The 13,046-nt window shown below is 41.5% G+C and overlaps 1 protein-coding gene across 2 annotated transcripts in view; it reads right to left on the bottom strand.

Moving 5' to 3' along the window:
• The window catches only part of CHD6 (chromodomain helicase DNA binding protein 6), a 208,229-nt gene that overhangs the window by 112,215 nt on the left and 82,968 nt on the right, over positions 1-13,046 (bottom strand). For both annotated transcript variants that reach the window (XM_068565429.1, XM_068565428.1), the window contains 2 exons: positions 2,310-2,457; positions 353-502 (listed from right to left, as the gene is read on the bottom strand). In XM_068565429.1, the coding sequence (XP_068421530.1) occupies positions 353-502; positions 2,310-2,457 (298 nt within the window). The remainder of the gene's footprint in view (positions 1-352; positions 503-2,309; positions 2,458-13,046) is intronic.

Genomic DNA, 13,046 nt, shown 5'->3' with positions numbered 1-13,046 from the left:
TCCAGGCAAAAGGGACCATACAGGAAAAGGCCAGTAGGTGGGAAAGAACTGCTAATTCATGGCATTAAAAGAGGCAAGTCTTTTAGCTGGAGAGTAATGAGAGAGATGGCGAAAAGTCATGTATCTGAAAAATGAATTTGGTGAATTAGGGAGAGTGTGATGACAGAGGGGCCTGCTAGGCACAGTCAGGAGTCTAAACTTTATTCTAAGTGCAACAGGAAGCCACCCGAAGGATAGAACCAGCAGTTAAGGTGATCTAACTTACGCTTAAAAAAAGAGCCACAGTACAGCTCCATCAAGTACTCAAAATGACTGTCCAGCCGAGGCCAGCAGCCCAATCTTAAGGCCGTACCTCCGCCTGCCAAGCCAGTGTAGAAGCTGAGAGGGCAGATGTCCGGCCGGCTCCAAGGACGGCGATGGTTTCCCCATCATCATCCACCACTTTGAAGTCCAGGTCCTCGTTGTATTTTCTGCGCTTCACTTGCCGTCCTGAGCGCCGTTTCTACAGCACAAACACACCCGCCAGAGAGACTATCTGTGAGTCAGAGGGAAAAGCTTGCACAAGGACACGCTCACCTACACTCACTCACAATCGAAGGAGACCTCTCTAACTTCGCAAAAAGAATCTTCCCTAAACATAATTCTTTTCAGAACTAAATTCACTCAAAATGGGACCCAGGTGAGGGAGGGGAGCCAAATCACCAGGATCCAGTGAGAAGAAGGTCAGAATCCAAGGAAACGTGTTTTATGCCTCATTGCGTCCCCCACCCTGCTTTCTGGAATCGGTTTCTATTCCAGCAAAACAGGGATGGGAAGTAACTTCATCATCTTTGAGGTCCCTTCCAGCATAGCTGGAAGCTCAGGGTTTATGACAATGATTTAATAGTTTTTTTGGTTTTGATTTTTTTTTTTTTTGCCAAATTCACCATACTTACCATGTACTTCTAAACAACTAAATAATACCAATTTTACTAGGACTTATTTTGAGAATCTCCTAACACCCTTTGAAATGCAAGCAGACATCTTAAGTATGACCAAATAAGATTCGTGACTCACCATGAAAGGACTCATCTATAATTAAGTAGCTTGTGACCTTTTAGAGAGATAACATTCTACAACAAAGCAACCCAGTGGCTTTCCTCAAACAGTAAAACACATGGTTCATCTCTACATACACATCATATCCAAGCAGTAGGAACACTTCTGGGAACCATTCACCAGCTAGCTTACTCTTAAATACTTAAACCTTACAAAACAAAACGAAAAGCCAAACCTCACCCCCCCTTATCATCTAAAAGATACCTCCTGGGGCTCTCTCTGTGTTCCCATCATTCCTTCACTGTGTCACCTCTATGACATTTAATTTTACATGAAGGATTCCACATAAAAAGTTCTCCCCCCAATCCCGCGTACAGATCACCATCCTAGAAACACTGAACCCCCTGCCAACTCCCATCAACCTGATGTACTTGCTGCTCTGCCCGTCAGGACACTGAACAGCCACTAACCCAAGTTTACAGGCAGTGAAAGGGGGTCTCTGATCTGACACTCCAGACACTACTACTTATTTACCACTACGACCTTAGGAGCTGACACCTTCCTACAACGAAGATCACCTAGGAATCTATGAGGGTCCTTAAGGATGATTCTTAAGGAGCAGTAAGTTGGTCTTACCCTAAATGGCCCCCATGCAGTAGCACAGCCCAGACAAACTGCTGTGGATGTCAGAGGAAACAGCACTCTCAAATATTAGAACTCACGTCCAAGAGAGGCAGCCTCAACTCAAGACAGAAAATTCCTACCAATGTCCTGGGCACACTTTGGCATGTTTTCAGAAATCTCACTTAGGTGGACAACCCCTTGTTTCCAAGTTTCCTTACCATCTTGGCAAAATGAATCCATCCCTGACTTCTCCAGCATCTGGGATTATGAAAGTGTCCTTGTGTAGACTGGCCCAGCACGCTGAGCCCTAAATGTATTACCTACACAGCAAAACAGGCCCTCTGAGCCTTACCTAGTTTGGATTACAATTCCACTTTCCACATTCACTCTTACTGCGGCCTAATATCATGCTACTTTGTAAGAAGCAAGCAAACACCACTAAAAAACTGGGAGATTATTAATATAAGGACCAGGATGCTAAAGAAAAGCCTGTGGTCCGTCACCCACTAAAACACTGAAAGCCCAGCCCAGGTCTGTGTGCGAGAGATGCAGGCTGGAGACAGGGAGAGAGGAGTAACAGGATCAGTGTCAGCAAGACCCCGCCCGGCAGCCATCACGCCCACCAGGGCTTCCGGGCACAGCTGTACCTGGCTGTCTGCAGACTCAGTGGACTCCTCGGGACTCCGCAGGGATGGGTTCGGCAGGCCCTGATCCAGCTCTAAACTCTCCACTGTGGTTTCACTTTTCCTTTTTCCTTTCTTCTTTTTCTCCACTGGGGTTGGTCCTTGCTCCTTGCTACAAGGAGAAATTCAGAATTAAAGCTGTTGGGCAGTTTTTAAAACTAAGATTTCTCATGTGATTACAGTTTTGATAGCACATCCTGGAATTCTTGGGCCAGGATAGGCTTTAATGGAAAATCTACAAGAGTTTCTTCCCAGAAATTTGCAGAAATATGGGAAGAAATAACTACACAGGTCGATGCAAAATTCACTTTTTTTTATACCCCCTATCATGACTACTATAGATATGATTAATGTGATAAGAAATAAAATAATAGGAACATCTCCAAAAAACCTCATTTCCAGTTTCACATAAATGTCTTCTCTAGGAAGTTTAATTCCTTCACAGATATTGAGAATCATCCACTTCCAATCTCCCTTTAAGTTACATGGGAAGAGACATCTCCCTAATCTGTCATCACCCTCTATTGAGAATGGTCTATGCATAAGAACTTGGAGTGAGTACCAGGAGCTCAAAACTGAAGACAACACTGCCCAGCCCCTGAGGAGGTTGTAATGACAGAATTCCTACAGACCACCTAGAGCTATAGCCCAGTGCAGCGATGGATGCTTCTTGAGAGAGGTGGAAATGGGCAAAGTCCATCCACCCTGAAAGGCCCTGCTAAGATGGCAACATCACTAATAAGCCTTTTCGGGCCCTGCTGGCTGATAAAATCTCTTTTCTACACTCCCAAGCACCTCAACTGTGCTTTGCATAAGGTATTCAAACTTTGATCTTTCACCAAAGTTAGTCATTACACGTGATACCAGGCTCAGAACCATAGAGGACCTGGGATCCTCTGCAGTGGCTCGATCAACATTTGCTGAATGGATGAATATTTTACACTTCTCTGAGCTGTCCTATCAGACTCTAAGTTCCCAGAGGACAGAGAGTATGCACTTGATTAAGTTTTGTATTCCTCACAGTGAGTGGTCTACCTAAAACATACTAAGTATTCAATATTTACTGGATAGATAGATGGATGCATCAATGGATAGATACGATTACGTGTCATCGGGGAGATTTGGGAAAACACATTTGAGCAGAGATATATACAGAATTTTGATAGACAGAAAGACAGGAATAATAATAATTACAGCTAATTCGTATATAACACCTACTACATGCAGGCACCGTTCTCTAATCCTTTACACGGATTATCTCCTTTACTCTTCACGACAACCTTGTAAGGCAGATAGTATTATCAACCTAATTTTATCAAGAGGCACAGTGAGTTAAGATTTCCAGGGTAACATGGCTAGTAAATGGTAGAGAAAGTATTTAAACCAGGCATGCTCGTAACCACCATGGCATTCTTGGGGAATGGAAGAGTGTTAAAGGCACATTTAGTAAAAGATAGCCTGTGTGGCTGGATGACAGGGCAAGTGAACAGAAGCACTAAGTAATGGAGCTGGAAGGAAACCAGGAGTACACGAGGACAGAGAGCTGAGACTCACCCTGTGTGAAAAGGGCATGATGGCGAGCCCGGGCAAGAGGGAATGAAGACCTAGGCGAGATAGGCTCAATGAAAACTCATCGGTGAAAAGGATTTGAAAGATCCAGCAGAATTAGTACCAGTAAGCCTTGGCAGAATGTGGAGAATGAGGAAGAGCCACGATTACCGGTATTTCCCATCAGGTGAGTCACTGGAAAGTGCGGGGGAAGACAGGGACACCACCGGCCTCGTTCAGAGACGGGAGATCCAATGGGATGAACCCGTAGCGGGATAGCACCCAGTGACAACGGGCGATCACCCATCACATGAGTGCAGACCCAGCCCACCCTCGATTCCCTAGGCTGAAGACTGGCTTCCCTACCTATCAGCAAAGTTCTTTATGAAAATTTTTTGAGGAAATGAAACTCAAGGGATCCTGCCATTTTAGAGAACTGTACATTTTAACAAGAGACCTGTGCTCTCAAGCCAGGGAAAAAAGCACTTCTTGTCAGTTTCAGGACAGGAGACTCAGGTGAAACAGTTTAAAAAGATGCCAAATTTTCACAGGAATATTTATCTCATGTTACATGGCTTCTTGCTAAGAAAATTACATAGCAATTTATATTCTACAAAGCACTTATGTGCTTCTGTCTCATTGAACTGTTACAACCACGGTTCCATGAGGGAGCCAGGGCACATGAGCTTCATATTCCACATAAAGAAACAGGTTTAAAAGCAACAAAGGCCCCAAAGTTAGCAGCCGAGCAGAGGCCTGCGCTCAGCTCATGTGACTCACAGCCTGTCACTGTTTATTCCATATCATGTTTCCTGGCTCCTTTTTTTTTTTTTTTAACCCCAGGCTCCCTTTCAATAAATGCAAAAACTTCAAATCTCCTTTAATCTTATTTGAATCTCAAAATTATGACCAAAAGAATTGTTAACAAAACATTCCAGTGACCCAAATATACAGAAAAATTCATAAATCCATAGTTGGTTCTCTTAACAAAAGAAGGTTTGTGCTTAATTTTTTGGACACACATTTAAAGACAGCTAACATACCGAAAGTCACCATAATGATCCCGTGCTCAGAACTCCATTTAATCTTCTGTAAAATCTTAAATCCTTCTCCCAACATCTGAAATCAATTTTATCTATCTACTAAATATAACTTCATATTGGAAAACTTTGTCTGTATATGTTTAATCTTCATTTTAAATATTTGTATATAGATGGGCTAGAAACATGCTTCATTGTGAAATATCCCACTGAAAACTAAACCAAGCTCAAGACACAATTAAGGAATAGAACCTCCTCAAAATATTTTGTTTTAAGGAATTTATTTTTTTGTTTTTATTTTTATTTTTTGGCTGTGTTGGGTCTTGGTTGCGGCATGCGGGATCTTTTGTTGCAGTGCGTGGGCTCCTCTCTAGTTGTGGCCTGCGGGTTTTCTCTTCTCTACTTGTGGCACGCAGGCTCCAGAGTGCGTGGGCTCTGTCGTTTATGGTGTGCGGGCTCAGTAGTTGTGGCACGTGGGCTTAGTTGCCCCACGGCGTGTGGGATCTTAGTTCCCTGACCAGGGATCAAACCCGCGTCCCCTGCACTGGAAGGCGGATTCTTTACCACTGAACCACCAGGGAAGTCACAGAACCTCCTCAAAATATTAAACCTTACAACAAGGCTTGTATATATTTGCCTTCCATGTTTTCAGAAACAAATTAAGTGATGAAAGTAAGGAGGAACTGTAGTCAGGCACCTCCAAAGTCCAGCCTGAGGCACCACGAGATTTCCTAGCCAGAAGCTGAGGGTGGGGTGGAGCAGAGGGAAACTTCTTAAATATATGTCAGTAAAACTGAAAAATGTCTAGTGACACCTATTTACCTATCTGGGGGTAAACAAGAAGATACTCTACCTGGGAAAATCTTCAAAGTGATTTTCTGGAGGTTACCTTTGACAACAGAATCAATTTTGAGTTCCAAAAATTCTTCCTGGAGCTCTTCTGATACACACAAATATCAGGAAGAAAAGATTTCTTATAAGCTTATAAATGGGATTTTCAGATAGGACATCAAGAAAGTATCACCTGAATTCATCCTCCAGGAAGACTAGGTGAAATGTGTTTTCCCCGTCTTTGGAATGAGCTTTGAAAACGTTATACTTGAGTTTTATCAAATGAAGACATTTTAACCTCCACATCGCTATACCTACAGATGCATTTGGTCCATGAATGTTTTCTTTGCCCCTTGAAGTTCTACGTTCTTCAAAAATAGTGGTCAAATAATATGTAACAAAACTATGTATGTATGTATGTACCCTTTGATCCAACAATTCCATTTATAGGAATATACTCTACAGATACACCTCCAACAATATGAAAATATATATGTACGTGGTTATTCAGCATTATCTGGTAATTTCAAAATAACAAAAAAGACTTAAATGTCCAAACATTAGTGCTGAATAAATAAGGATACATACAAAGGAGTACTATGTAGCTATAAAAACAATTAAGAAAGAATTCTGTAAACTAATATGGAGTGATTTCGAAGATACATTGTTAAGTGAAAAAAGCAAAGTACAAAAGAGTATAGTAATATGCTACTTTTTGTGAAAGAATAAAGAGGAAGTAAGAAAACTTGCATATATCTACTTACTTTACAGAAAGAAACACAAAGAGGATAAACCAAAAAAACAATGATTATCCACAAGGGATAAGTGGAGGGAATGGGGTGGAAGGAGTGACATTTCTCTATCTTTTTATATAAAATCTGACTTTTGGAAGCATGTTACATATCAAAAAATTTAAAAATGAAAGATGAAAACAAGCTGAAATAAATGAATCTAAGTATTTCAAATGAATAACATAACCACACTGAACAGATGGAAAAAAAATCTCATTAATTTATAAACACAATATCTGACTATATACTTTCAGCTTTTGGGAGAAGTAGGGAGAACAGCAAACATATCCTGAACTCTCTTTGGTAGGTGTATAGGTGAAGCAATTCTGAAACCATTTTAGTTGTGGTATAGGATTAAACAAATGAGTAAATGTGTTGGTGTTAGGAGCTGTGGTTCTCACCCAAGAAGTGGGAAGACATAAATATGAAATGGTGTAAGGCAAGGGAGATATTGTGGGATGAATCTAAACTGGAGGCCTCAGTGTAATCACACGTTTTCTAAAATAAGTATCTGTATGAACACATGCACATAAATGGGTACATACGCATTATGAATATACTGTGTGCATGTAGGTGTGTATATATGTGCATGTACGTATATGTACATGTGTCTGTCTTGTGTATTTTTTCCCTAGCTTTGACAACTGAAAGAGCTGAAAAGCAGAGATGCTCCAAAAGCAATGTGCACACGTAGCGCTCAGATTTTGGTTTCTAACACCAAAGTTCCTCACAAAAATGGCTGATTCCAAGACACGGAAGTTATAAGATCAGCCTGAAACATCTTGTTTTGTCAGAGAGTAAAGGGAGTGCTCAACAAAATTAAGGCAGCACGTCAAAAAGGCACAGGAGTCAGCTTAAAGAGCTCACGGTCACAACTGGGGCCATTTGAGCACCAAAGTAATCAAGGTCAGTAATGAATTATAAGCCACTGAAAACAATAGGAATCCATTCCAATGACAGATAGACAGACAAATAATGAATAAATGAGGGAGAAAGGAAAGCTCTTGCTTATAGAATACAAACAGTAAATGGAGAGGAATCGGTGGAGTTGGAAAATCATTTTGTAACCACTGTCGTGAACATACGTACAGTCCAGAATCATCAAGGAATGCTAAATCTGGGGGGAGAACAATTTGAAGAGGAACAGGATATTAGCATGATCTTACGGTGTCTTTCCACAGATTGCGTATTAGTTGTACATAAACAAAAGCAGTAACTAGATAAATGGTTACACATAAGAAAATGGTCTTACTCCTAGGAAAGATACACTGGAGTATTTAGGGATAAAAAGGCATGATATTTGCAACTCACTCTCAAATGGTGGAGGAGAAAAACATATAAATATATATAAATATAAATTATTCCGATATATATCTATTCCACGGCTGAAGTGGATACTGTTTGTACAGCATCTTTTTGCTGATAATCAGTACTGATCCCCCAAACCACGACGGTGAACAGAAGGTCAGGATGGGCTATGGTATCCTAGTTCTTTTACCACAGTGATGGACACATGACCCAGAGAGGCGAACCTGGGACTCCTTCCTTTAAAAAAAAAAAAAGATTAATTTTGGGTAGGAGTGGGCGGGAAAATGAATCTCTTTCCTCCTAGGTTACAAGGCTGTTAAGCTATGAGCCCACAGTTACAGGCAGGCACAGTTCAACCTTGAGAAGGAAAGCAGTTGTCAAGGATGGAGCTGACACTCAAAGAGATGCAGAAAGGCGGGAGACAAAGATCTCTGTGGAATCCTCAACGGTATAGCCCTTGGTTCTGATTCCTTAAAACCACTGAACCCACTTGTTTTTTTTTTTTTTTTAACTTAATTCAAGTTGGGTTTATGTCACTTGTAATCAAGAGAGTTCTAAATAATACAAAGGCCGAATAATCTCACCATTTAATGGCACTTGAGGCTGGATCGAAGCAATCTAATTTTTATAATCCTCGCTTTTCCAGCTTTCAGAGTTAGAACAAACTAACTTAGACGACAGAAAAAAATGGCAGACAAGATTTTAGAGGCTCAAAGTCCCTTTTTCAGTAACAAAACCCAAATTGATTTTATAATAAAACATATATCCATATATCCGCTTTAAAGAAGCATCTATCAAGTATTTATGACATGCAAGAAATTTCCAACATATCAACTATACCATTCATGCAGGACAACTGTCGGGAATAACCAGTTAACAGTTTATTAGTAGGCCTCGGCCCCAAAGCCCTCTCACCCTGTCTTCCACACAACTTCATTAGCCAAGATTTTATACATCTTTACTTTCTGCAGTTGCATTAGGAAAATAAGTACCTTTTTTGCCTTCCATATAGGGAACTGTACTATTAAATCACTAGACAGACAGACTTCCTCAACTTTCCTCCTAGCTCTATCTCCAGTTCCCAACCTCCAGCTTTCTTTGCTAGAACTGAAAGTTAGAAACAGAGTGCTGGATCTGAGCATGAGGAGGAAAGTCTGGGTATGTCACAACACTGTACGAGACTCACTGCTATGAGTCTTTTATTACTTTGCCCCCATGGATTCCAGGTATTGAAAAAATTTAATCTACCAAACCAAGTGCATTATTTCAAAATGACTCCCCTTCCCATTTTAAAATTAAATCTTATAAAATGTCCATCGAAGTCTTAGCAGGAAACAATCAGTTACTGCCACAGTGAGTTGTCTTTACCCCCAAATTCAGGATGACTGAAAACAGCTCACAGTGCCAATTACTGCCTCCGCAGATGTGCACGCACCTGGGGAGTCCAGCCCGGGATCCACTGCCCCACTCGAGGAACAACTCTCCAGAAAAGCTCCCGACCCAGGCCTTGTCGCGGGCTCTGATCCTCTTCCCAGAAGTACAGCACTGAAAACGTGGACATTACCCCAGAGAGCTCATTTGCACACTTAATCCAACTTTTACTTAATGCCCATATTCGTTCGGTCTATATAGAGAGAGCTGAGTTGAGCATAGGTTTTTTAAGATATTGGTTAAGAGACTTCCCTGGTGGTCCAGTGGGTAAGATGCCGCGCTCCCAATGCAGAGGGCCCTGATTCGAGCCCTGGTCGGGGAACTAGATCCCACACATGTGCCGCAACTAAGAGTTTGTGTGCTGCAACTAAGAAGTCCGCATGCTGCCACTAAAAGATCCCGCATGCCGCAACGAAGATCCCGCGTGCTGCAACTAAGACCCGGCACAGCCAAAATAAATAAATAAATATTTTTAAAAATAGATATTGGTTAAAAGAAAAACATATATCCAAAACAAATGGTTTGCAGATATAGTCATCTGTAGACAAAATGTGAACCTTATCTCCTTGTCCTCAACCCGTTTAATCATATCATTAGCACCATCAAAACAAAGATTATACAAGTTTGTGACATTATCATAGTAAAAAATGAAACAAAAACATTACATACTTATAAGATGAAAAAGTACAGTTTTAACAGATAATCTTATTAACAGTGATAAAAGCAAATGAAAATATTTTTTTTTAAATGTAGAAGGGCTTCAAATGAAACATACAATCACCAAATCCCACTTTCCAGAGAGATCTGCTTTTGACTGATACCTCTCTAACTCCAAATATGTTCATGCCTCTAGTTCTTTATTTATCAACACTAAGCAATAGCTACTCACATCCTGATACGAAAGTTGATGAATTTAGACCTCATATTATCTTCCCTGTTACTCTACTCAAGTTGTTTGATGAATTCTTTTAGTTTAGGCTACCGTGTTTTAAATTTTTATTAGTCCTTTCTTGTTTTCTGACTGTTCCTTTTTCGTGACAACCCATTCCTGTTTGCAGACAAGACATCATCTTGAATCTGAGGATCCTAACTTAAAATCTTTACAAGTCCTTTTCCTTTAATTGTTTCTTCTGAGGACAGTTGTCCTGGTCATTCCTCCTTTTCCTGCTTCTTTGCTGCTTTTCCTGCTTCTTTGCTGCTTTTCCTCTATGGTCTCGGGATCTTTGGTGGACTATTCCTATTTAAAATGAATGAGGTTGATAATGCAGGTGGCTGATGAGGCTCTCTGCTGCTGAGTAAGTCACTTTCTCCAACAAGCCTCAGCCCTGAATGGGAGGCCTGGCCTGGGACTCTGCATACACAGGTGGCTGCCCCTTTCTCCCCCTTTTAGGGGTATGGGCAGGGAAAGGCAGAGAAGCCTGGGCTCCTGTGCCCCCTTGTTGTGGATGTCAGTCTCCACTTGGAGCCTAGACCCTCTTCCAGAGCAAACTGCTCAATATCTTTAGAGTAACTGTCTGACTTCAGCCTGGAGCTGACAAATCATGCAGCTACTCTAAAGATAGTCCCTTGATCAGCCACCTCCAGTTCTGGCCCTTCTCCAGGGCTGCCAGGGCCATTGTGAGGAGGAAGCACTTCTACCTCTGCTACAGACATAGCTCCTGCATGTGCTCTGAGCTGGGACTCCCTCCACAGTATTCACCCATCAGTATGATACTATGGGCCTCCCTCATCCAGAAATTCATAACATCTCTTACCTTCGAAGAATTTATTCCCTTCTGTTCTTCCTGTCATTTCATTAAAGATCTGACGAAGAAGGGAAAATAAACGTATGCTCGGCCTACCATTTTAAAACTGGAAATCCCGCAAAGAACATTTATTTAAATACCATTTTGCTTTAAGTCTTTTCTCATCTATTAATTCCTTTAATAACTAGCTCAATACTCACCTCTTTCAAGGGACTCCCTAGACTAGAACTGAAAGACACTCTCTTTTTTTTTTCTCTTGGCCGCACCATGTGGCTTGTGGGAGCTCAGTTCCCTGATCAGGGATAGAACCAAGGCCATGGCAGTGAAAGCCCAGAATACTAACCACTAAGCCACCAGGGAACTCCCTAAATACTCTTAATCCTCTAAATCCTTTCAGCTAATTCTATATACAGTTATACTAGGTTCTTTCATTTGTTTATATTTTTGCCTGTTTTTGGAACACTTGCAAGGCTGTTTCTCTAACTTGTGAAAGTTCCCCAATGACAAGGCTCATAGATACCACTGTGATACCTTCCTTCCTCCACTATCCCATTCCCAACAAAAGTACTCATAAACAAAACAAGGTACACAGGAGGCAATAAATACATACTAGATAAGTAAATGAGAAGGTATTCATCAAGCATTTTTGTTTAAGTAACTGTTTCCTTACAGACGGAGTAAAGGTCTACTATACACCAGACCCTAATTCAGAAAGCCCTGGGAATTACAGAGTAAGCACTCCAGGAGCTCTTAAAAAAACAGGAATGGTGACTTAGTCCAAAGCTTTAGAGGTGGGTCTCTGACATTATCATTTAGATTTCTTCCCTACTTAACATAAAGCCCAGTGGGTTCCAAGCAGAGGGTCTCTACTCAGAACTCATTCATGTCTTTATATTTGTCTTCTTTCTTCTAATAAATGATCAGAATATAAAAAGTCTCCCAACAGAAAGAATCTTGTCAACGGACACTCTCGAGCCTCCATAAAGATCTGCACGCTGAACAAAGACAGGTGATTGACCTTCGAACAGTGAGGCAGAGCTGAAGTGGTTGAATTTTATTACCCCTCCCGCAACACAGTTATCAGCTGATTCACCGCTCAAACAGTGATATAATCAGGTTTGGGGCTTACCTTTCTAGAAGCAACCATCGAAGACAAAAATCAGAAAACATAAAACTTTCCTACCAGGATGTTATCAAACCTACCGCATTTGGGAGGAAGACCTGCTCTGGGTTGACAAACCCAAACAAATGGGGGTAAAAAGCTGAGGCACAAAAGCTGAGGTTAACGAGACCATTCATTTCTTCTCATCGTTTTGGTTTTTTCATTCCTAGCAGATGTTAGATAGCCCTCCACTTGGGCCAGCACACTGATTCACTTCTTGACTTTGAGAGAGAACATAAACCATTCTGACATGTGTGGAAATTCCAAAACTTATGCTCTGCCCTCAACCAACAACATGGACACCAACACTCAAGACCCTGGCTTACAAAGGCAACCTCCAGCTCAGTCAGAGCGCCTGGCTCCGGGTTTGAGAGGGCAACCCAAAGGGCCATTGACCTACCTCCTGACGCCCTCACGCACGCTGGAATGGCCCATCTTTCCTGCTCACCAAGCCGTGCTTTAATGCCATGAAGCTGACTTTTACTAAAGGCCACTTCAAAAAAGAAATATGAAATTCACAGGCACATAGAAGCATTTGACGTAAAAAACTGTTGAAGACAGTATCCACTACATCACATAATGTTCTCAACTGGTAAAAATTTGACTTCCCTGAGGAACTGGCCCAGCGCTTTTCTAATCTCAAAGCATTTTCCCAAAGCCCTTATCAACATTACCTGACCTCGCAAACCTGAGGCCTGCCTTCCTCTCTGAGCCCCTCGCTGCAGCTATGCGGGCCGTGGGTGTCCACGTATGTACAGGTCTGCGCATGTGTTTGTAGGTGTACGTGAGTTTGTGTATATCTTCTTATGCCAGCGGCCCCACCCTCTTCGGGAAAAGGTACTATA

The sequence above is a fragment of the Eschrichtius robustus genome, chromosome 16 (genome assembly GCF_028021215.1).
Source record: "Eschrichtius robustus isolate mEscRob2 chromosome 16, mEscRob2.pri, whole genome shotgun sequence".
NCBI classification, from domain to species: Eukaryota; Metazoa; Chordata; class Mammalia; order Artiodactyla; family Eschrichtiidae; genus Eschrichtius; species Eschrichtius robustus.
This window is presented reverse-complemented; position numbering and strand designations above follow the sequence as displayed.